Genomic DNA, 24,668 nt, shown 5'->3' on the forward strand with positions numbered 1-24,668 from the left:
TATTCTTTAGATTCTTTTATAACTTATTAATACATGTCAATATATGATTAACGTGATTCTAATCATATATTAATACATATTAGTAAATTATAAAAGAGTTTTCGAAAGAAGTCGGTTTGCTTCCTTCCCATCATTTCTCCCTATAACAATCACATTCTCATCACCTAATTGGCTTATGGAATATCTTATTGATATCATTGTAACAAATGCACTAGGCGCCCCCAAAACCTAAACATCATACAAGCAAGTCTGAGTTGCCATGGGGAAAATGTTTTGAGTGCAAGGATCTGCAAGTAATGTTAGAAATTACATTTTTATTTCACTAATATTTTACTTTGTTAAGTTGATACTGCCGATCAGCAATAGCTTATTAAATAATTGATTGACACTGTCACATCAACATAGTAAAATAGTAGCGAAATAAAAGCATAATTTCTAGCCTTACTTAATTGTAAGTAAACGGTTGTTCAGAGATCGATTGTCAAATTTTGGAATAATTCCGCCCAGCAGTTGTATCATAGACTTTGAGGAAAAATCGGGTCCTGGGGATAGAAAGCTTGCTCTGCAGAATTGTGCCGATGGTAGCAATCAACTTCTTCTTCACTTCTGAATTAATGCCTCCCATGGATACTATCTCAGCATATGCAGCTGCTTCTTTGCTCCCAGCAAACGATATTTCCAGCGATCCTTTTAGTATGACCATCACATACTGCAGAAAGTTATTAAAAATAAAAAGCAGGTTAAATATTATCTTGTGCCAAAAACATGGGCAGTTATATAAAGTAAAAATCATGGGTTATGATCATATTGTTTGGCATAAAAAACAAAACGGCAGAGTTTTACAGATTTTTTATTTTTTTATTTTCCTGTAAAACAGTAAAGGTAAAGGTATTTTTCAGTTGATGGTGATGTATTATAGGTGTCTGGCACTCCTACAATGGGATGATAGGGTAGGATGTAGGAATGGGGGACCTATATAGGATCATCAGTACTGCTTTTACTCACTGCATCTTATCTCTATTTTTGTTTTTGTGTTTTTGTCTTTCTTTCTAGATAACAACAGAGAAGGAGATTCTTATCTTCTGTCTATCTGCTCTTAATTATCACTTAAGGAGAATAAGCTTTAATTTGTTTGTCTAACTTTCTTCTTAAAAAGTATTATCAAAAAACTTATAATACAAAATATTTAAAATTATTTTTATTTTTATATCACATTATAACACTTTTTTAAACAAACAAAAAATTATAAAAAATAAAATAAAATCTCTTTCAAAACACCTTAACAAACAATCTATACCAATCTATAATTAATACTACTCTTTACTTCCGGTTTACATCGACCCATCTAAATAACTTTTAATGTTAATTACTTAAAAATAATAACACTAAACTGATATAATAAATGAATTTAAAGAATAGTACAATTTGTTAACAAAAGAACCATAAGAATGTCTAGGCACTATTTATGGCATGTATTTTTACTCATTTTATATATAGGTCAATATTTATAAATTGCATTGACCCACAGACAAATAAACTTGAGACATATACTAGTCCATCTCTCATTCATATGGATAATGAGAGACGGGAGAAAAATAGCATTTCTGAATTAGGTAAGTCTAAGCTTTCCATTCTGATAAGAAAGGCACTCAATGCCAAGGAGGCAATAGCATTTCTTATTTCTCTTTACTGTATGTGTGAATAAAATTACAATCCATCCAAAGAAAAGAGAAAAGACAAACAAGAATAAAGTATCCAGCAAACGAAAATCACGATTGAAATAGAGAGAATTTATTTATAGTAACATTCTCATCAAATAACAACAATCGATCGCAGCCATTTCATTTATCACAGCTTATAATGATCACAAACAACTTACAGTAAGAAGATTTTATGCAGCAGAAATAAGCTTGAGAACTTTTTATAAATACCCAGAAAAAAAGGAGGGGAAGGAGGGGTAAGGCAAAAGATTCTGCCATATATATATATATATATATATATATATAAGAAGCTTTTTCTGTTATATGCATTAATGGAGGATTCTCTTGACGGGGGTGTTTGATACGCATGAAAAGCTAATAATAATAAACTTAAATCACAGAGAGAGAGAGAGAGGGGGGGGGGAGAGAAACTGTACATGTTCTGGTCTTCCGATGATGGTGGAGACGGCTTTGGTTGCTTCAGAAAAGATGGGATCGGTGTCAACTCCATCCAGGCTGACGTTGGTGGAGATGTAAAGACAGGGCATCTTGCTAATTCTGTGTTTGTGTCGGAGAGTATAAGGAGTACGTGTTAAATTTTCAGTGGCCACAGGAGCTCCGATTCTGGCTAATCTTCTTCTTTCCAAAGTCTACTTTTATAGTTGCAAAAAAAAAGGAGTTTACTTTTATAGAGTAATGCGAAAATCAACACCCACGTCCTCTTTGTTTATCTTAAAATTAGGGCGAGGTTAGTATTGTGATTTTACAAAACAGTGTGATTTTAAATTAAATCGTGAAAAATAAATTGTTTGAGATTGTATTTTTAAAAAAATTGTAATTTAAAAATACTGAAAATTTTCATTTTCAAATCGTAGGTACAGATATGATTTTTTGAAAACACATAATTTTAAAGATTAAACTGCAATTTTAAAAGTTAAGTTGTGATTTTGCCCAACCCTTAACTTCATTTTTAAAAATCACGTTTTCAAATAGCACATTTTAAAATCGATATTTTTAAATAACACTTCTTGAAATCGCAAATCCAAACGAACTCTTAAAATCACTATTTAACCAAAATCAAATTACATAAACGCAAGGAAAATATGGAAATGTCACTTAGCATTGCTCCCTTTTATGAAATGAAGCCCTTTACTCTAGTGAGTTTTTTTTTTTTAATGGATAAAATTGTTATTTTTTGTGCCATTTTTTGAATTTTTATTCCTTATTTGCTTTTTCTTTTAAAAAAAAAAAAGAAAAAAAAAAAAGGGAGATTGTCAAGTAAAGGGAGCACGGGAAAAATGTGTGGGACACATGGCCAAGGAAAGAGGGATACGGGGGACAAACAGAAACCCAACGAAATACAGAAAATGTAATTTATGAACTTTAGGAGTTCTTTCTCTTTTTTTTTTTTTTTGATAAAAAACGTGGTTACTTTTATAAATGAATCAAGAAAGAAGGAGTGCAGTAGGACTCCTTCATTACAACTCATAACGTCATTCTAGCAAACATCATATTCCATGTACCAATCTCTATCTAATGGACTATAGACACCAGGATAGACCACCTCAAAGGCTACCCAACCAACTGCCCCCATTAGGTTCTTCGAAACCGGATATGATAGCGACTTCTCGGTCATTTGCTGCACAAAACTCAACTAGAGCACAACTTGCTTGTTTGGACAAGCACATTCGGGTGGGTGAAGGAACCCCTATGGACGATTTCATTTCTCCGAAACCACACTCTACGTGCAATCTCGGCAAAAAGACGGAGCTCCTCATCGTCACACGTTTGACACATCACCTCCGCCACTTGCCCAAACGTTGGTCTACTTGGAAAACTTTTATGAAATTTTTTCAAACTCCCACTCCACACGTCTCTGGCCGAAGGATAGCCCCACAAGATTTGGAAACATGTCTCCTCTGCAAGAATACAAATAGGGCACAATGCATCCATGATGACGTTTCGCTTACAAAGACTAGCTTTTATGGAAAGGATCTTATGACATGCTCTCCACAGAAAATTCTTATCCACGTTGGGAATTTTTAACTTTAGGAGTTAGATGCAGAGAATTGCCTCATTCCCTTTCATGGTAGCAGTGCTCTGCGTCTTCTCTGTAGGCTTCACCGGTCTTCGTTTCTGGCGGGTTGCTTTAGATATAATTTGTAGATCTAGATCCAGATCTAGTCTCTTCAAACTTAGATCTGATCGTTTTCTTCAGCCAATACGTGTCTTCCGAATAGATGTCTATGATGCCATACTTTTCCACTACTGCTTGTGGGGATTTTTGTTTTTGTTTTTGTTGTTGTTGTTGTTTTTATTTTATGGTTCTAGCCGTTGGACTGAGGACATGAATAATGCTTCTGGCTTTCGGGTTGAGAGGAGAATGGTTTGGGTGTGAATATTTTGCTCATACTTGGAAAATAGCTTCATGTGCTCTCGGAAGGAGTTTGCGTTAGCAGATCTGTTCTATAATCTAAAAATTGGGCTGGGATAGCGGATATTTGACGTCATAGATTGGTTTTTCATTGTAAGATCTGTTATGTTTTTAATTTTTTGACGTGTAATCTTTTAGCTAATTGTAAGATCTTTTATGCTCTTGACCACTATTAATGAAACCAAATTGATTTTCCCTAAAAAAAAAATAAAAAAATTCAAATCGTACGTAACAGATATGATATTTTGAAAACGTATAATTTTAAAGGCTAAACTGCAATTTTAAAAGTCAAGTTATGATTTTTGCCCAACCCTTAACTGCATTTTTAAAAATCACGTTTTTAAATGGTACATTTTAAAATCATTATTTTTTAATAACACTTCTTCAAATCGCAAATCCAAACAGACTCTTAAAATCACTATTTAATAAAAATCCAATTACATGAACACAAGGAAAATATGGAAATGTCACTTAGCATTGCTCCCTTTTATCAAATGAAGCCCTTTACTCTAGTTCGTTGTTGTTTTTTTTTTTTAATGGATAAAATTGTTATTTTACTTTTTGTAGACAATTTTACCCTTCAGATATAAAATACTGCGAAATTGAGAGCATCTGTTTCTAGTTTGGGAAAAATGATTAGGAGAAGATCCATTTAGTGCATTTAGGAGGGCAATATTATCTTTATTTTTTAGAGGCAAATTTTTTGAATAAATTTATCTTCCTCAATGCACTAAATGAAAATGAAATTGAGACAATCTATTTCCAAGTTTGGCCTCCAATTATTTATCCTTCATTAATCTTTGGTTATTGTTCGATGATCAGAATGAATAAAAAGAAAAACAAGTTGTAAATGTCGCCATCATATGCCATTTAATTTGTCATATAAAAATAAATAAATGAACGCTGCAATTATATTCACATATAGAGGAGGGGGTAGCCGGGACCGGGCTAGGTGTGAACAGACCTTGAAAGGAGATGTGGGATTTAGATGTGGTCCAATACTTTAGATATTTTATTGAGTGTAATATAATCTTTATGAATCATCTAAATTGTGATAGTAATATTAAAAAATTTAAAAAAATTGAAAAAAAGAAAAGAAAAGAAAAGAAAGAATGGCTTTCTATAATAGTTTGGCCATGTCTAAGATGGCTAGACTACCTTTTGTAATAGTTTCTCACAAATTACCTCTTTTTATTATTGTTACGGTGGTGCAGAAACGCGACGGGATGAGACAGTTCCTTTCTTTTAAATAAATTAATTGTTAAAAAATAATAATAATAATAATAATAATAATAAAATAATAAAAAAAAAATAAAGAAAAAAAAGAAAAAAAGGGGTATTGTTGCAATGCCCACATTGCCCATGATCGAAATCCTGATAGGGTAAAAAAATCGTACAAGTGAAAAACAAATATAACGATAGAAGATAACTGTGTATATGCGAATATGATTTGTCATGATGGTAATGGACATACAATATAATAATTCACAATTGCCTAGTCCACGCATCAACTTCACATAATAAAAATGTGCAATTGGATGGCTTGATATATATAGACCAAATGCCTAATTTGTGATTTTTTTTTTTTTTTGTTATAAAGTTTAAAGTATCCAAACATTTCTTGATAATATACTTGAACTAGGGTAACCCATATTAGCATACATTATTGACATGTTCCACGTAATAGCAAGAGATCTTACGTCCTTAAAAGGTAACTCAATTCGCTGTGAACAACGTCTCATGAAACAGAGGTTATTAGTTCGAATTTTCTTCCCCTTTCCTTGTTGTGAATATCGCAATGAGATCAAGTAAACTGAAACTACTAACGGTAAAAACAGGAGCAGCATGCTATGTAGAGCCATGAAAGAGAGAGAATAAATAAGGAAAAAATAAATAAATTTGTTAACAAACAAATCTATATCTCTTTTTAAAAATAAAAAAATAAATAAAAAATAAAAAATTAAAAAAAAAAAACAGATCTATAGAGTATAGACTATAGATTTACAACTCAAAACTTTTTTTTTTTTTTTTTAATCTTGTATTTATGTTTATATTGTTCTATACTTCTTTTTTTTTGAAATCTCTGTTAGCTATTCTTGTTTGATTATGTTGTGGAGATTGTTTCATCAACAAGAGATCATTACTCTATTTCAACGGATTCAGATGAAAATTGTGTCTCTCTTTTTCAACAACCTCTTTTTGGTGGTTGTTGTTTCAAAGTTAGGTAAGGTCTTTGATTTGCTTCAAACACCACTTTGTTTGTTACTTTTTTTGGTCCGTTGACCAAGATCCATTTTGGCTCATTTTCTATGTTTTTTTTTTTTGTTTTGTTTTGTTTTTTTTTTTTATTATTGTATTTTTGTTTTTGATTTATTGTTGGAGAGTCCCACCATTTTTTGAATTTTTATTCCTTATTTGCTTAAAAAGGAGATTGTCAAATAAAGGGAGCACGGGAAAAATGTGTGGGACACATGGCCGAGAAAAGAGGGATACGGGGGACAAACAGAAACCCAACGAAAAGGAGAAAATGTAATTTATGAACTTTAGTTCTTTCCTTTTTTTTTTTCTTTTTTTTTTTTTGATAAAAAACGTGGTTACTTTTATCAATGAATCAAGAAAGGAGGAGTGCAGAAGGACTCCTTCATTACAACTCATAACGTCATTCTAGCAAACATCATATTCCATGTACCAATCTCTCCCTAATGGACTACAGACAGTAGGATAGGCCACCTCAAAGGCTACCCAGCCAACTGCCCCCATTAGGTTCTTCGAGACCGGATATGGTAGCGACTTCTCGGTTATTTGCTGCACAAAACTCAACTAAAGCATCACTTGCCTGCTGGACCAGCACATTCGGGTAGGTGAAGGAACCCCATGGACGATTTCATTTCTCCGAAACCACACTCTACGTGTAATCCCGGCAAAAAGACACGGCTCCTCATTGTCACACATCTAAAACATCGCCTCCACCACTTGCCCAAACGTTGGTTCGCATAAAGAACTTTTATGAAATGTTTTCAAACTCTCACTCCACACGTCTCTAGTTGAAGGATAGCCCCACAAGATGTAGAAACATGTCTCCTCTACAAGAATACAAATAGGGCACATTGCATCCGTGATGACGTTTTGCTTATAAAGATTAGCTTTTATAAAAAGAATCTTATGACATACTCTCTACAGAAAATTCTAGTCTACGTTGGAAATTTTTAGCTTTAGGAATTAGATGCAGAGAATTGCCACCAAAGGCCAATTTTTTTTTTTGGAAACTAAAAGGCCAATTCTTTAGTGGACAGGTGGGAGAAATTTTTTAATCAATTAATTCGACATGTCATAGATTTCGTTCCACTGGACCGATTTGGATTAGGCACAGACCAAATTATGAGAAACGTACGATTATAGGAAGCCTAACCCCAAATGGCCCACTACAATTAATGGTCGTGGGCCCTGTTATAGGAAGCCTAACCCCAAATGCTTTATTTTTTTTTTTTTTTCTTTCCTATTATATAGATGGAATATTACAGCACTTTGTTAAATTTCTCTTATCAATTTATGGAGAAGAAAGAAAAAAAAGATAGAAAATATAAATAAAATAAAGAAAGAAATACGTGTACAAATATTTTATAGAAGAAAGAAAGAGAGAAGACAAATTAAGATTTAAATATATAACACCTTATAAGGAATTCATGTTTATCACCACATTCTTTATTTATTTATTTAAATAAAAAATGAATAATGGAAAAGCATTTGGTGAGAGAGGGTCTACTCAAAGAAGGGCTAGTAGCCTAATATGGAGGATAGGTGATGCAAATATGGAAGGGTAAGTGGCTACCTGCCCCCACCATACTTGCATTACAATTTTGTGGCCTAGAAGAGGAGACTTATGGAAAACATATTTTGTGGGGTCATCTATCAACTTCAAATGTGTGGGAACAAATGATAGATGTGAAGCAGACAAGTATGAACTGTTTGCAATTGAAGCAAGAAATTTTTTCTTTATAAAAGTATAGTAGTATTATACACCACATTGGCGTAAGTTAACGGTATTCATGTTGAGTGAACAATATGCACGGTTTTTATAAATTTATTGTTTATTTTTTTAATCTTTTCATTTTAAATCGTGGATACTACATCACTTGACGGCCGACGTGAATACTGTTCACTCATGCTGGTGTGATATATAGCACCACTCCAAAAAAGTAAATAATAAATTTAACAGTCATGCATATAAAAATGGCTTTGATTAAAAGGTGGAGATCTGCATAGATAAGAATCTGGACCTTTTGTTTTGTGACTACGTCAAAGTCGATCACTCACTTCATTGTCTTGGTGATGTGTTTTTGGTAATTACCTCAATAGAAAAATGATATATTAACACTACATATATTTTAGCAACTATATGCCAGTATTAGGTGAGCAACGGGACATAATAAGATGCATTAGTATAAAGAAAAGCATATATGTGATGATATCATTGGAGTGGTTGGTTTAGTGTTATGGTTTGGTAAGGATAGTATACGAGTTCGAGTCTTTATGTGGCTCGATGGTAAAGGAAGGAGACTCATATCCATTAATCCATGTTCGCTAATTCTTTATCATTATACTCTTGAAGCGAACTACCAAAGTGGCATCGGCACAAAGAGAGGAGCTTATAACGATCAAGTCAGCATCTTTGCCTCAAGAAAAGAAAATGGGGTGGAGGGAATTCCTCTGAAAGAGGAGGCATGCACTTTGGAAGAGGATGGGTCCGTCATTGGTTTTGGACTTGACTCTAAGCTTATTTTCTACCCACATCAAGATTATAGTTAGACTATTGCACGGGGAATGAAACTAATGTCCATTAATCCATGTCCACTACCTGTCAATCACTATATCCTTGATGAGATTGAAGTTAAGCTATGACTTAATATGTGTTGAAAGAGCGCATTCACATCCTTAAGTTGCGGGCCTTTTCTAGATTCCTTTGGATTAATATCATAATGATATGATTGTTCTTAGGTGAAGAGTTTGAATCTCTAATAACTTCTCTAACATTCACCACTAGAAAAAAGAAAAAGATTTAGACTGATGGTAAAAAGCTAAAGCACTATATGGGCTGATACGCACAACACCTAGTATCCATCCTTTATGATTAGGTTTATTAAAACATTTAATCTCAATATCAGTGTCGGTGTCGGCCCAAAAGAGTACTTTTACTTTTGGTGTTGTTTCTGATCTCTGTACATTTAACCGCTCCACCAAATGAACCCAATTACATGTAATTTTGAATATACAAATCCTAAGTGGATGATTGAATGGATCCTATTATTAGACCATTTGCAATTCATTAGTGGTAGTCGTGGTCCATCAATCTATTGTTACATATTCTTTGCTTTTACAACCCAGCCTGATTTGGATTTGGGTGCTTTCCATCCCTACCACTTCACAGGAAAGCCCACCTCTCTCCTGTTGGGTGGAAATTTCCGATCACAAAGACTTGTCCCATTTTCTCTTGTCTGCTCTACCAACTTTTTGATAGGTACTTTTGACAACATAATTTTGTTTTTGTTTTTCTATGTCCACTCTCCTAATTAAAATCTAAATAATTAGTTTTAACGAAATAGATCCAGTTAATCTCATTATGAAAAGGATTAAAAACCATCATTAGAAGATTAAATTTAAATTATATAAATCTAATACATCGTTATGTCATTTACAATCAACAGAAATTTCCTATTATCTAACTAAATTCCTAAAAGTATCATATGTTCCTTGATATGGAAGAAACATATGTTTTTTTTAATAGCATGGGCTTCTTAAATACTTTGTAATAGCATTAATAAAAAAAATAAATAAACATGTACTTCTCACATGTTCAAGAGATACATAATATTTTTATAAATAGTTTGAAAAATTCATACAACTCAATTTGTAAGAGATTTATATTATTTGAAAATTTTAAAGAGTAATACTACAGTTACCACTTTTTTTCAACTTCAATCTGTCAACATCTGATTAAAGAGTAATGTTACGCACTATTCTTTTATCTCAGTTATATGGCATTGGTAATTAATCCTTAGACTAATCGTTTTTATTTTTTTAAAAAATATATATATAAGAATTAATTAACAGTGTCACGTAAGAACAATAAGATAAATAAATAGCCACTAAAAGAATTAATTGATCACGTAATTATACATATCATCATGTTATAAAAAAAAAAAATGGTAAAAAGGTTAAGTATAGGACACTTAGCAGCCTCTCAGCAAACCTCCCTAAAGTTTTCACAGCAGTCATGGTATTTAATCAAACGACATGTAGTACACGTGTGTTTTCTTTTCACCAGACGACATGACTACGACGCTGTTTCTCTGCAGTGAGATACTCTTCCTGTAAAGCCCTAACCACTGTCAGACCAAAGCTTCGCTCTGCTTCAATGGCGCAACACGTGCTCCGCACGAGCGAACAACCTCTTAGCAGCCTCTCAGCAAACCTCCCCGACGAACTTCTCTCTCCCAAAACCCTAGCTACTTTCAGATCCCTCATCATCGCACCCTCCACTTCCGAATCCACGATTTCCTCAATTTTCGAAGCCCTAAATCGCTCGCTTGAACTCAGTCGCGACCCGGTCGTCCTTCACCAAACCCTAAAGCTCCTCTCCGACATTGCATTCCAACGCCCCAACCTCTCTCGCCTCGTCTCCGACTCGGTCCGCTCCCACTCGCCCCTCTCTTCCGAGTCGACCCGCCTCACCGCCGAGTCGCTCGACGTGCTCGCCTCGATCGCGGACAGTGACGGAACCCTAGTGGAGCTCGACGACCGGTCATTCGTCTCTTTGTGCTTCGGTCCCTCCGTGTCCGTACGGTCATGGCTTCTCAGAAATGCCGAGCGGTTCTGCATTGGGCCGTACGTGTTGCTCACTCTGTTTCTAGGGTTTACCAAGGACCCCTACCCGAACGTGAGGAAGATCGCTCTTGATGGGCTCGTTCGATTGAGCAAGCCCGGTGTTATCGAGGACCCTGGTATGATTCAGGGCTGTTATTGCCGTGCCGTTGAGCTTCTTTGTGACATGGAAGATTGCGTAAGATCCGCTGCGGTTCGCGCCGTAAGATATTTGTCTCTAAAATGCATTTTCCTTTTCTTTGTCATTGTAATTGTATCTATAATTTAGTATCTCTCCATTTTGTGGAAACCATTTTATCGTCCATATTAGATTTTATAGATTTAATGGTTTATATATTATATTGCTATATCATTTATTGAAACAATATTGCTTGAGTTCTACCAATGAGAAGTACAGTGCAAAGGATAAGATGATGATAACAATTTTTTTTTATTGATAAGTAAGATGATGATAACAATTTATTTTACTTCCCCATTTAATTATAGTTTTTTTGTTATGTGTTGCATGGGATCAACAAGACGGTTGGTTTTCACGTTGTAGTACGTAAACCTTGCGGAAGGGATTGATGCTAATGGACTTTCTCTGTGCTGTGAATTTAGGTGAGTGCATGGGGTCTGATCCTTGTAGCAGCCAACCCAGATGCAAAACTGTATTGGTCGGATGACTTATTCATCAAGGTATTGCTTAAGACTTTTCTTTGTAATTTATATGACATTGTTGTCCTCTCTTATTTCTACTGTATGCATCAAATTTGATCGTGTTATTGTTCCTGGCGCATCAACAGACGAATGCTTACGTAACTTTATTGTCAATTATGTTGTGTGGAATTAGCTTGACTATGCTTGTTTATGATGCTGTTGTAGTTTTATCATGCATCTTTAAGAATTTTGTCTCCATCAAGTAACCTTATAAAAATTAGAATAAATAAAGAGTACTTTTGTTCAGGCAGTAGACGGGAAGGAACTATCCGTGGTGCTTGGTTATAAATTTGACCCAATTTTCTCGCATAGGTTCCTGTAATTTTTGTGTTAGGCATGTCATGAGTTCAACTGTTATTGTATTCTGGCATTAATATAGTAAATATACTCTCTCTTTCCCCTCTGCGATGTTCTTAATAAGTATCCACATCCTTGCAATTTTGGATAGGTGCACTAATCTGATTGAGTCAAATATTGTCTAGGGGCTCTTCGAGGAAATAAATCATCACCCTTACCTTGCATCAGGTGTATGGTAGGACATTCCCTTCCTATCATATTGTCTCAATGTATGTTATTTCATCTGATTATTTTAAGCATTTTGTGGGGTTCTTACCATGATATCTCACGCATTGTGTACACTTGCAGCTCTGTTCTATGGGAAGAGATATGAGCATGGAGGTCCGAGTTGAAGTTTTCAATGCCCTTGGGAAGATAGAAATGGTGTCTGAGGATATTCTTTTACAAACCTTATCTAAGAGAGTACTAGGGATCACAAAAAAGATGACATCTCGTGGTCAGTTCCCTGCTGAACAATTTGAAATATTGGCATCGAGCATGGCTGGAGTTTTAGTGCATGGACTTGAGGATGAATTCTATGAGGTAACTTTTGTTGCCCGTCATTCCCTTTCTTTCTATTACGTTGAACACAGTTCTATATGGATTAGATCCACTTTCTCATACACATTCTCCGTGATTATATGCTGGTGTTTGTGCTAAATCTGAAGGTTAGAAAGTCTGCCTGTCATTCCTTCCGTACACTCACCATCATCTCTGCTGAGTTCTCTGGGAAAGCATTAGATTTGTTAATGGATGTACTAAATGATGATTCAATATTTGTCCGATTACAAGCTTTGGAGACTATGCTGCATATGGCAACCTATGGCCATCTAAACGTGCAAGGAACACACATGCATATGGTAAATTTCTGATCCTTCAGGATGACCTTGACTAGATTTCCAATTATACTGTATATTAAGTGTTTGATGAATTTCGCTTTGCATACTGTCTATGAATGCAAGATGCGGCTTCCATAATGAGGTGAAACTAGTCATTTAGATAGTTCTGTATAATAGATCTTTTTAGTGTTTAATTCAAATCTACCTAGCGAAGGTTATCTCACAGGATTGGATTCCATGGAGTGACTGTGTGACTGAAATTTGAGTGTGGGATATCGATGGAATTGCTTCAGATAAAGTACTTCAGTATTCTGAACTCCTAACTAATAGGGATAGTTTTTTTCTCCTTTGGGTATTCCTCCTAAGGTTGTTCTTCCAATTTTTTTGTCCAAATAAATCGTGATTATATTCCCTCTTTTGGTATATTCTGTTTAACATTTGTTTGGTTGGCATTCTTTAACAATTTCAACTTGCTCATTGTAAGTGGTCCATTTATACTTGTTTTCTGATTATGTACATGATTTGATCTTGCAGTTTCTTGGCACTCTATCGGATGGTAATACGATCATCAGATCTACTACGTGGAAAATACTTAAATTAGTGAAGCTGCCAAATATAGAGTTATTTAGATTATTTGTTCATGGCCTCATTGGAAGTTTGGAAAAACATCCACAGGTTTGTTTTGTTGGACCCAGTGTGTCTATATATGCATGTATGCTTGTAAATTTCTTCTTTATTCTGTTACTTCTTTGGCTGATTCATATTACTTCTTTCCAGGATGAAGCTGACATATTCTCTGCTTTGTTTCACATTGGCCATAATCATGGGAAATTTGTGGTGTCCATTATCAACGAGGTTTCTGAGGAGGTTAGTATGCTTTTAAAGGGTAATCATGAGATCTAATTCAACTATTGATCATTTTCTCGGCCTTTTTCGTTTACTTCAGGTAGAGCCAGCTTCTGAAGGCAAGCTGGGCTTTGATAGTGCAAGAGTGGCTGCATTGCTAGTTGTGGCCATTTCAGCTCCACTATCACATAAGCAGCATGCTTGCAGTATTCCACCTAGAATATTTTCTTATGCAGTTACATTGCTGGGAAGGATCTCTGCTGCTTTGACTGATGTAATGAGTCAAGATGCTCTTTTGACTTACTTGACTCAATGCAGTAGATCGACAAGATTCTCTACAACAGAGTTAAATTTCAGAGAGATGGAGCCAGATTTGCCTGTAATTGATATTCCAAATAGCACTAGCAATGAGATCAGTGATAATGTTGGGACACCATTGCAGCTAGAAGAGCATGGGACCTCCAAACTTCAGTCTTGGACAATGACGGAGACAATGGAAGTAGCAGCTCCGCTTGTAGGATTCCAGCTGGGGGTTCATCAGGAAGAAATGAAGGCCATGAATCTTATCCTTTCAAAGGTCAAAGATATTTGGCCATTAATACTATCAGGATTTACGAAAGAAGTACTAAGGACTCTAAGGTTGTAATATTGTTTTCTTTTCCATTGACATGTTTTCTATTTCTATTTATGGAGTATGGTTTTATATGTACTTATCAAAAAAAAAAAAAAAAGTATGGTTTTATATGTGTCCTAACCCTTCAAGCCTCCTTTTAAAAGTCTGTTTAGCCTTCATGTTTTGGGCTGTATACCATTCTTAGTCTATATGGACCGATAGTAAAGGAGACATGGGAGACTCTCAGCCATAAATGTAGATCCATCTGTTATGATTCTCTGAGCTTAGGGTGCTTTATTAAGGAAGAAACTCCAGCTGGCTCCTGGGATTGAGTGACATCTGTCATCACAGGGGACTGCATGTTCAACAATATGAATTATTAAGTACATGGATTCCTTTTAAAAAAAAATTGAATGGCCCTCATAACCCAATATTCTGCATGTTTTGAATTGCCAGATTTGTTTACAACTTCCCTGTATAAGACCCTTTTTCTCACTCTCTAATGCAGGAGTTTTAAGGAAGAGCTGGCAGCATTCACGTCTGAGTCACTTGGATCTGTTGGCGCTGTAGCATTTACATTGCAGTATCTCCGGGTAATGAAACATCTTGCAAAGGTTTGGGAACACTTCCTGCCTGCAAAAAAGCTTTGTTCTTCTGGAATGGGAGAATTGGACCTTGTATTGGGAAAACTAGACATTGGGCTTAGAGAAATGAGGAGTACGTTTACAGGTTTGTCTTTAGAACAGGAGTTGCAAATCTTAGAGCTGATACTTCTGACTCGTACTCTCAGGTTGTGTAAAGTTGAAATCTGCTGCCATTTTTCTACTTTGAAAAAGCTATCTGCTACACTGTCAGATGTAAATTCTATTCTCAAATCAGGATCTATTGAGCCATCTAATTTTGTTAGTGAAGTTGGAAAATTATTGTGCCTAATTGGAACCTCTAGCAGTGGAACTTCCTGCAGTCCATTTCTGTTTAAGGAATTGCTTCAACATTTCTCCCTTAAGCAGTTTGTGCTTTGTGGAAGGCTCGATCAGGTTAGGGCAGAACTTGTTGTTCCTGATAATGACTCTGAAAATCCTCTTCATTTTGTTCCACGACTACCTGTTGGTATACCGTGCAAGATTACTCTTCATAATATATCGAGTGAGAATAAGTTGTGGCTGAGAATGACTATGGATGATGAGTCAACTCAGTTTGTGTTTTTGGATTTGAACCTCTTTGGAAGCAGTGCTGAGGTCAGAAAATTTACGTACGTGGTGCCCTTTTACAGAACCCCCAATGCAATTTGTTTCACATTGAGGGTCTGTCTAGGTATGGAATGCTTGTTTGAGGATGTTTCACGTGTCGAAAAATATGGGGGTCCAGAACGTGAGCTAACGTATCTTTGCAAAGAAAAGGAAGTTTGTCTCTCCACGATTATTTAAGACTGAATTGTTTGTTTTAGTCTATTATGGCAGTTCAAAGCATTACTCTTTATCTTTGCATATAAGATTTCTTCCATCGAAGAATCAAATGGATTGAATGAATCAATGATGGTAGACCCTATTAAGTATTTCACTCATCTGGACGGTCGTGGAAAATGGCATTCATCAGCCTGAAGAGGGTGTAGACCAGCTTTATATGCTAGTCTTGAATAAGTATAGACTTATTTTTAAGTTATGGGGGTAGGTACATTGATTTTCAAGTACAAGACTAGAGGAACCAGCTCATTTCTGCTCCTCCAACATTGTACCAAAGAATCCCTTCTGGTTACCACTCTCCTCTTTCAAGTAGTTTGCTTGGCAATTTCCTCTAAGTTGGATGACTTGGAAGCTTTTGAATTGCACACACTTATATATTCTGTTTATCTTTTCTGAAGGTATGTTTCAGCCCTAAAGTTTTGAGCCTTTTTATTTTGTTTCCCGTTCTTCCCCAACCTCCATATCTGCAGTGTGGTTTTCTGGGTTCTTGCGCTCCTAAAGGGTAAAAATGGCGAAAGAATTGAGAAGATGAATTAGCTGATAGCTTTTGAGAAGATGAATGAGCTGATAGCTTTTGAGCTGACGTTGTTCTGAAATCTTATTTAATATCTAACCCTTTTAAAGATGCCTGTCTGTGCATTTTTGTTGAATGTGGAAGCTGTAGACACTTCTGGATCAAATGCTCAAATCCTGTAATGGTAAGTTTTGACCCCTCAAATTTTTTCACCATTTTCTTTTTATTTTTATTTTATTTATTTATTTTTAATTTATGTTTGCATGTATGCTGGGTTGGATTATTGTGAAGGGATAAAGCAGCCAGAGTGGCTATACTTGTGCACACGCTGTATAAGAGGTTTTTGTTAATTGAACGAAGATGGGAGTATCGATTTTATTTAACGTCAGACTCGAGGATAAATTTATGGGAAGTCTGTAAAGCTCACACAGTCGCTGCCTTCTTCCCTCTCCCCCTCCCCCGTCCCATTAACGGAGATTGTTGATAAGGACATTTGCAAGTAACATTGATTGTATTTTTGTCAGGACCCATTCCTCTATGTATACTTTTAGCGGCCCTTCAAATTCTTTTGAAGGATCTATCAAAGATTGAATTCTTGCTTTGGTAATGAGCAACCAGCCATGACTGCTAAAGAAGAAGCATGACACCAAACCACATCCATTACTATTCTTTTCAACTATTGGTGATTTTAGCCCATCATGGGCGCACCACTCAATCGTTTCTCATCACAAGCGTGACAATACCCAGAACAAATTGATGGTATTTCTTACTAAACTTCAAGATATAATAGGGCATCAATATTCAAAAATCTTAGAAGCAGCAAAAACTGATGGCTGCTATATATAAAGACACTCGTATGCAAGCCACAACATTTCTTCGGCATGCGCATTTCCATCCCATAACACCTTACTAACAAAAGACTGAGGCTAAGTTGCCTATTTCAATGGCCATCATATCAATTAGCTTCTTCTTCTTCTATACACTTGAGTAATATCAACTACGTGAAGCCTCCCTTCATATCTGATTATAAACAAAAGCTGACAGGAAGCACCTTTTCCCAATGGCCCTTGTGGAGGTTTCTTGCCAACCCTGGCCATCCTTGTAAGTTTCAATCTGTCATTATATCACAAAGGAAAATCAGCAGTTGAAATTGATGAGACCAAACAACAAAAAAAAAAAAAAAAAAAAAATTGTGCATCAGAGAAACCATAGCAAAATGTAACTCACTGTGTCAACAAGGTTTTGGCCAACTTGAACCCCTCCAATTACATAGATAGATTCATTGACAACACCAACCGCAGAATACCCCCTAGGTTTTTTCATTGGTTCCCCAGTCATCCATGATTCGAGACGTGGATCAAATATTTCCACACTTGGAACCATAGCACTTCCATCATATCCACCCAGAGCATATCTGTAAAAAGTAAACATTGATAGTGAGACGTGAATGCACCGAAATTTAAATATCAAAATTCGAAAAGAGAAAAGTAAAGAGCATAATTTCACACAATCAATGTCAAAATAATTCTGTTCAGAGCAGCCCCCATTCATGAACACATCAATCTACAAATTAGGTGTCTGATTGTTGCGGATTATTTGGAAACAGTATACAGTTTCATATTTAATAAAGGTCAAACTTTTTTTCTCTTTATTAATTTCTATGTGAAATTTCTCGTCCTTGCTAAAAAAAATATTAACAAATAAAAAACTTAATATTATGCTTTCCTCTGTTGAAAATGAAAAACTATAGCTTTCAAAACAGCTCAAGTTTGGACAGAATGATACGTATCTATATGCCCAAGACATATCTAATAATCTAGTGCACCATCATATATTTCCTTGGACACTCATGTGCAAGGTCATTGATAGAGTACAAATGAAAAACTTACAGTTTTTCATTCAAAACAACCAGGGAATGGGAGCCCCTCTTTGTACCCATACTCGCAATTCTGGTCCAAGAATGTTCTCTGGGGTCAAATCTCTCAGCAGACCTGAGGCAGAAGAAAATTCCAGTCAGCCCTTGATACAGAGGCATTTAAAAATACAAAAAGACAATCTTCAAGATGCAGTAATTCTACAGTTTTCCTTCGTTCTAAATGTATTAAGCTCTCTTAAACTATTATGTGCCTCATTTGTGTAGTGTATGAGTGTGTACATACCCCTTTTTTCCTGTGTGTGCATGCTGCTTATGTGTATGTGGGTTTGTATTCACACGTATTTTGCTGGGCCAAAAAACACATAGATATGTTCTTCTCAATGTATCTCTGAGTCCATGCATGTTGATGTGAACACATGGATATATATATAAACACAGGTTTAGAGAGAAACTGAGAAACAAAGAAGTGATGTCTTACTTCAAGTAATCGTTCCCATCATATCCACCAGTAGCATAAAGCACCCCATTCAGTTCCGCTGCAGCAAGAGCGAACCGCTGGGAAAATGAAAGAAACACGCTTGAGGACTAAGTTTTAATCAATTTGCACAAACATAAAGTATTTGAGAAACAGGAGGATGTACCTTAAGGGCCAGAAACACATAAGATAATGAATGAGGCATGAGTTATGAAACACAAGTAACTTGTACCTTGAGCTAAGCAATATATATTACCTTTTAAACTAACCAATATATATTACCTTTTGTAACATTGACTGCGTTGGGATCCATCTTCCAATGTCTAAATCAAGCATTTCAACATCTGAAAAACTTTCGACACCATTCCCCCCACCAATGGAAAATATTTTGTTATCTAGAGTAGCTCCAGCTAAACTTCCCTTTTTCTGACTCAGTGAAGGGCGCAAGGTCCACTGATCATTAGCTGGTCTGTATGACTCAACTTCACAGGAAGTTGATAGAAATGTTAGCAAATCTTGGACTCCAGTAAAAACATTTTTGAAAAGTCGTTAGGAGTTCATACCTGTGTCATACCACATATAACCGTCTCCACCACCAAATACGTAAAGCTCATCATTCAACTGTGCAACTGAAGCATATGAACGGACAGAGCTCATTGGCCTAAGAGATTTTATCACATCCTGAGAAGGATAGTAAGTATCCAATGCTGACAACCACGATTCACTATCATATCCTCCTACTAGAAATATTGACTCATTAGGATCCAAATGCAGCTCATCAACTTCCTCAATAACCATCTCATTAACAAGTGCCTCAGTAGGACTGGACACAGGTTCCAACGTCACACAACAATGATCTTTCAACTGCTGAATTTCTATTTCAGCCTCCATCTGCACAACCAGGGTAAATGGTGTTCATCCAAACATGAAGTACAGGAGCAAAATAGAAAATTGAGTGTACACGTCCCACAAACAATTTATAGGTGTGCAGTAGCAAGTTCCAACAAAAAAGAGGCATAGCATAAGCATGAAGCCTCTGGCGTATCGATTGTAATTCTAATTTGAAATGAAAAGGTTGGACATATGAACTGTAAGTTACTTGCCGTTATCATTTATTTAATACCTAGATATTGAAATAAACTTTATTTTTAATTTCTCCTCCAAGCTTCTTCCATGTTCATGGGCCTGAAATTTTCAATTAATTACCTAATCAACCAATCAGAGCAACTCTGTGTCCTCATTTTCCACAATCCAGTAGGAGTAACATCTGCACGAGGTTTTTTCAACTTTAATAAACCTTAAATTCAATAATCCTAATTTATGACAGAATCCATTCAAGGTATCATTTTTCTTTGTCCAACACCTTTTGTTCCTCTTCCGTTTTTTTTTTAGTAAGTCAAAATATACATCAAAATCATTGTATATAACAAAAGAAAGGTACATCATTTATTTATAACTTGCAGAAATCTATGATACTAAATGGGAATTTACTGAAAAATCAATCATCAACATCAAAAAGATTACAAATTTGATTGGGCAACATTTCATAAAAAGTTCAAACTGAATTCATACCATCAATTCTACTGCTAACTGCGGTTTTCAAATGGCCGCATGTGCATTCCTTCATATGCCAATCAGAATAAGATCAAGCCACTAAATTCCCAAGGGATGATCAAACAAACCCAAGTGCAAGCTTTTTACTTTGCTTATTTAACTTTTTTTTGTGATTGATAATTTTATTGAAAGAAAAGGGCAAAGCTACTTTGCTTATTTAACTATCCAAGATATAAGGGTCTAAAAACAGTTATAGAAAATGGAAAACTTCAAACATTAAGAGCGTAGCAAGGAATACCAGCTTCTGCTCCAAAATACGCATCTTCTGAGTTTGTTCTTCAGTAAAAGCCTTTAGCTCTTGTACCTCTTGACTCAACTACATATACACATAAGAACATATGAGAATGATTGTAAACAATACCAGACCTAAAAGGGACGCCATGTTTAGAAGTCATTGAATGTGGACAACTGACATCCTCAATTACCTGAGCTATGGTTGACTGACACTCAGCTGATGAATGGGGGCTCTCTTCTTTTTTCTCTTCTACACCTGTTGGCTTCCCTAGAAATGTTTTGTCTTCCAATTGAATACCATTCATAACAGCAGTATCGTCTACAAAACCCAACACAGGCATGTCTTGATGTTCACAGCGAAGAGCCAATTCTTTCAGTTTCATTAATATGACATTTTTCTCATCTTGTTCGACTAACTTTGCATCTAATTCAGCTTCCAATGGCCGGTTGTCTTCATCAAATGAAGAAGCAACATCTGTAGAATCCGATTTCTGACTCGAGTGATCAGAATGCTCAATTTCCAAAGCAAGTGCCTTAAACCCTTTACCTTTCCCTCCTGCATCATTCGGGGGAAGAGCTTGAAAAATAGTTCTCCACTTTGCAGCACTCTGTGCTACAGAAGTACCTGGAGCAACTGCTAAAGATGCTAATAAGGAAATGAGCCTACTTGTTTGAGCATGGTCTAGCTCAAATCTGAAATGGGTCTGAGAGTAGTAGTTGTCGGCAATTATAGGTTTAAACTGATTTTCAAGAAGTGGTTGGCACTGCAGGCGGACACGGATTTGAACCTTTTTGTAGAAAGCAGCACAAAATGAGTATCAGACCCATCTGTTGAACAAAATGCAACATATAGCGTCAAGTACATTTACCCCCCTCTAACAACCATCCTTTCTACAATGTCCTCAAATGTTTCAATTTTTGCAATTTATCCCCTAATCTACCATTGGGGTTGCAATGTCCCCCTTCTGTGAATCAAAATGAAATACCCTCAATAAGATAAAAAAAACTTACCATTTCTTTTTTCTTTTTTCTTTTTTTCTCTTTTTCTTGTATCTTATAGAGGATATTTGTCATTTTGGGTCACAGAAGGGAGGACATTGCAACCTCAATGATAGATTGAAGGGGGGGGGAGGCGTGTGGGGTAGGCATTGCAAAAATTGAAACATTAGGAAGACATTGCAAAAAAGACGATAGTTAGAGAGGTGGGTAAATGTAGTTTCCCCCAACGTACAAGAAAATTTCATATGATACCTGTGCAGGATATAATGTTTTCTCTGAACCATCAGTGGTCCAGCCATAAGGGTTAATATTCATTTGGCCAGTGCTAGCAGCCTCAAAGATTCCATGGAGTTTTCTATCACTGTAGTTGAATAGGAACAGGGGCAAGCCAGGATCAATATTCTTCACATATGAAAAGTGTTGAGCTGGTAAGCCTGTCAAAGTTGAAAAATATATTTCATATTCTGTTGGAGCCAAATATATGAAGAAAATGACAAATCAGCAGCAAACATGTTGCTCACAAAATAAGATTTATAGTTTGTAATGTACAGAAATAATGCGCTTCACTTGTTCTTCTGATCATGATGCTTTAGCGCTTATAGAAGGGAGTTCAAGGTACAGCTAGCAGTTACGATTAGAGTACAATTAATAGGAAGAAATTCAGTATAATCTTGACATAATTTGCTATAGGAAGCATTTTTTTAATTACTAAGAAAGCTTCACAATACAAAACGAGAATTGAAACCCCAAAGAGAAAGACAAAATCAAAAGTAAGTTGCTAGACACGCAACGAGCAACGAGGGTAGATGACTGACCAAAGAGTTGTTTAAAGAAACATTCTTTTATGGTGCTGTTCGTGCAACCAAAAATGACCCCACCCAGCTGACTCTTCCCCAAATTTCTGGTGGAGACAGAGCTACTCAATGGATTTGGAGAAGAAGATGCACTTTCATTAATAATAAACGTCTGTGTTTTCCTCCCTGGAACCATTCTGTAATTCAAAGAGGCAAAACCATATCAGAAACCCAGATAATAAATGAATACTTATGCTGCCACAAGAGCCATACGCGTGATACACCACAAGCATGGAAAAGGGTGGGAAGGAATTAAAGAGATATTGGTCAACCATGAAGGATCATGAAACACATCTAAGACTAATCACTCTTACGAATGTACCCATGGCTAGACAACTATGAAAGAAGAAAGCTATTAATTAAGCATATTTAATTGAAGATAGTGAGATCACTGGTGAAAAAACTATAGGGGACAAAAGTTGAAATGAAGTCATTGACTTCCTCCCAAGGCAAGTTGTCACTAAACCACATTAAAAGGCATCAAAAATGCAATTTTGACAATTGCATGACAATTTACAATATGGGGTTGTGTGAGTTATCTCGATCAATTATGATAAGGCTTTTGAGGTATTGAGCTCAGTTTAACTGAGTGCATGAAGCACAAGCCTGAGACACCATTGAATGCAACTTATGTAGCTCATGAACATCAATCAATAATATTTCGGAGCAGAGAACATATTATGAGCTTAAAGGTTCATTCCTCGGGCAATACCACAAGAAGCATAAATTCAAATATCATTCACCAAAAATTAAATAAAGAAGAAGAAGAAGAAGATCTTGAACACTGTGAATCCCATTATTGCTCTAAAATATCAGCCAACAGAAATACAAAAGCATAATACTTTGAAATAAATGAACAAAAAATTATCATATTGACAATTAGTAACATATTAAAGCGAAGAAATCAATAGTAATATATTAAATATAGCACAAGCACACTACAGAAATATAATTCCAAAGAAACCACATAGAAAATAAACAAACGAAATGCGAAATAGGCAAATAGCATTCAATACCCATTGAATAGACCCCAGAAGTACCAAATGGCTATAATGGTATGGTTCATCAAAATCTAAAAGGACTCATCAAAAACTCAAGAAATGAAAGAACAGCATAAAGAAAAGGAAAGAAAACAAGAAAATCGCACAAACCCAGTTCTCTTATTCTAATAACCCAATCGACCAAGACCCTAAAACCCATAAACTCCGCGGCCAAAAAAAATCCAAAAAAAAAAGAAAAAAGAAAAAGAAAAGTAAAAAGAAAAGACAAAAAAGTTGATCGTCTAAATCAAATCAATCCATTCACAAAACTCCTCGCATTGTTTGCCTTACTCGTTCAGAAACATAAAGCGAACGGATTTTCAGAGAGAGAGAGAGACGTACTCTGAGAGTGGGGTTTTTGGGCACCAAAACCTTCGAGGAAACTCACGCGAAGCGCGAAATGGAACGACAACGAGAGCAACTTATATGACAAGCAAAGACACAGAGTAGTGGAGCAGAGCTGCAGAGGCAGGTTGACACGTCATTACTCAAAATGGAAACTTTGGAATTGGGTTTCTCATTCAGTAATCCACATTTTTTATGCACTTTCTCCACAAGTAATGAAAGAAACCTTGCTTTTTTATTTTGGGATTTTTCTTTTTAGGTCTCATTTTATTATTTGGTCAATTTTAGACTTGAGTTTACAAAGATTTATAATATGTGAAATTTCTCAAAAAAAAAAAAATCTATCTTTTTATTTGAATAAATAACAGAAATGAGATTAAAAAAAAAAAAAAAAACTATTATATCATTCTTATTAAAAGTTTTATTTTTTTAAAAAAAAAAAATCCAATGAGGTGCCACCCTTGAAACAAAATGGTGGCTCGGCTCCAATGAATAATGCTATAAGTTTTCATAGAGTCATCACAAATGTGATGTGGCTTTTAAAATCACCAATAGATCAAAAGTCAATCAATCACATTTCAAATTTAACAACGGTAATTTTAAAAGCCACATCACATTTGTGATGACTCTAAGAGAATTCTATAAAGACTTATAGCATTACTCGGCTCTAAGTTTCCAACCACTAATACAGACTAGCTAGAGATGATCATTTTTTAATTTTTTTTGTTTTATTATTGTAAATTTCTAATGAGAATGACATAATAGTATTTGCTGTTATTTTATTATTTATTTGAGAAAAAAAATTGATAAAATTTATTGATTTTAAATTTTTGTAAACCCAAATTTTAAATTGATAAAATTAAAAATTGAAATCTAAAAGGCAAAATTTGAAGAAAAAAAAAATATAT

The 24,668-nt window shown here is 35.4% G+C and overlaps 3 protein-coding genes and 1 long non-coding RNA gene across 7 annotated transcripts; 2 read left to right on the top strand and 2 right to left on the bottom strand.

Annotated features, from left to right (window-relative positions):
* Positions 1–168: 168 nt before the first annotated feature.
* Positions 169–2,358, bottom strand: LOC132191394 (uncharacterized). The gene is made up of 2 exons (XM_059606385.1): positions 2,138–2,358; positions 169–709 (listed from the first exon to the last, which is right to left on the bottom strand). Exons 1-2 carry the CDS (start codon positions 2,246–2,248, stop codon positions 482–484), a joined length of 339 nt encoding a protein of 112 aa, XP_059462368.1. The 5' UTR covers positions 2,249–2,358; the 3' UTR covers positions 169–481.
* An 8,073-nt stretch (positions 2,359–10,431) lies between these two features.
* Positions 10,432–15,996, top strand: LOC132191395 (protein SIEL). Of its 2 annotated transcripts, none has more exons than XM_059606386.1 (8): positions 10,432–11,215; positions 11,614–11,691; positions 12,358–12,591; positions 12,717–12,908; positions 13,422–13,562; positions 13,665–13,754; positions 13,834–14,372; positions 14,855–15,996. In XM_059606386.1, the coding sequence occupies exons 1-8, from the start codon at positions 10,547–10,549 to the stop codon at positions 15,771–15,773; spliced, it is 2,862 nt and encodes a 953-aa protein (XP_059462369.1). In that variant the 5' UTR covers positions 10,432–10,546; the 3' UTR covers positions 15,774–15,996. The 2 variants fall into 2 exon arrangements, with proteins under 2 accessions (XP_059462369.1, XP_059462370.1); XM_059606387.1 differs by having other exon boundaries at positions 10,432–11,191.
* A 30-nt stretch (positions 15,997–16,026) lies between these two features.
* On the top strand, positions 16,027–16,925 carry LOC132191398 (uncharacterized). The gene is made up of 2 exons (XR_009441275.1): positions 16,027–16,507; positions 16,615–16,925. It is a non-coding gene; the product is annotated as an uncharacterized LOC132191398 (long non-coding RNA).
* Positions 16,926–16,968: 43 nt separating this feature from the next.
* LOC132191396 (uncharacterized) lies at positions 16,969–23,875 on the bottom strand. Of its 3 annotated transcripts, XM_059606389.1 has the most exons (12): positions 23,758–23,875; positions 22,337–22,512; positions 21,774–21,955; positions 21,190–21,310; positions 20,714–21,078; positions 20,527–20,604; positions 19,238–19,565; positions 18,957–19,156; positions 18,678–18,754; positions 18,213–18,314; positions 17,551–17,737; positions 16,969–17,436 (listed from the first exon to the last, which is right to left on the bottom strand). In XM_059606389.1, exons 2-12 carry the CDS (start codon positions 22,509–22,511, stop codon positions 17,338–17,340), a joined length of 1,914 nt encoding a protein of 637 aa, XP_059462372.1. In that variant the 5' UTR covers position 22,512; positions 23,758–23,875; the 3' UTR covers positions 16,969–17,337. The 3 variants fall into 3 exon arrangements, with proteins under 3 accessions (XP_059462372.1, XP_059462371.1, XP_059462373.1); XM_059606388.1 differs by having other exon boundaries at positions 20,714–21,310; positions 23,758–23,874; XM_059606390.1 differs by lacking the exons at positions 22,337–22,512; positions 23,758–23,875 and adding an exon at positions 22,071–22,130 and having other exon boundaries at positions 20,714–21,310.
* Positions 23,876–24,668: the final 793 nt, after the last annotated feature.

This window comes from Corylus avellana, chromosome ca9, assembly GCF_901000735.1.
Source record: "Corylus avellana chromosome ca9, CavTom2PMs-1.0".
Taxonomy (NCBI): Eukaryota; Viridiplantae; Streptophyta; class Magnoliopsida; order Fagales; family Betulaceae; genus Corylus; species Corylus avellana.

Coding starts and splice junctions, on each gene's coding strand:
- LOC132191394 (XM_059606385.1), bottom strand. CDS start 2,248: ATGCCCTGTCTTTACATCTCCACCAACGTCAGCCTGGATGGAGTTGAC. Junction 710..2,137: donor TCATCGGAAGACCAGAACAT/GTACAGTTTCTC, acceptor AACTTTCTGCAG/TATGTGATGGTCATACTAAA.
- LOC132191395 (XM_059606386.1), top strand. CDS start 10,547: ATGGCGCAACACGTGCTCCGCACGAGCGAACAACCTCTTAGCAGCCTC. Junction 12,592..12,716: donor TTGAGGATGAATTCTATGAG/GTAACTTTTGTT, acceptor CTAAATCTGAAG/GTTAGAAAGTCTGCCTGTCA. Junction 13,563..13,664: donor GTTTGGAAAAACATCCACAG/GTTTGTTTTGTT, acceptor ACTTCTTTCCAG/GATGAAGCTGACATATTCTC.
- LOC132191396 (XM_059606388.1), bottom strand. CDS start 22,511: ATGGTTCCAGGGAGGAAAACACAGACGTTTATTATTAATGAAAGTGCA. Junction 21,311..21,773: donor AAACATTATATCCTGCACAG/GTATCATATGAA, acceptor TTCTACAAAAAG/GTTCAAATCCGTGTCCGCCT. Junction 19,157..19,237: donor TTATATGTGGTATGACACAG/GTATGAACTCCT, acceptor CTTCCTGTGAAG/TTGAGTCATACAGACCAGCT.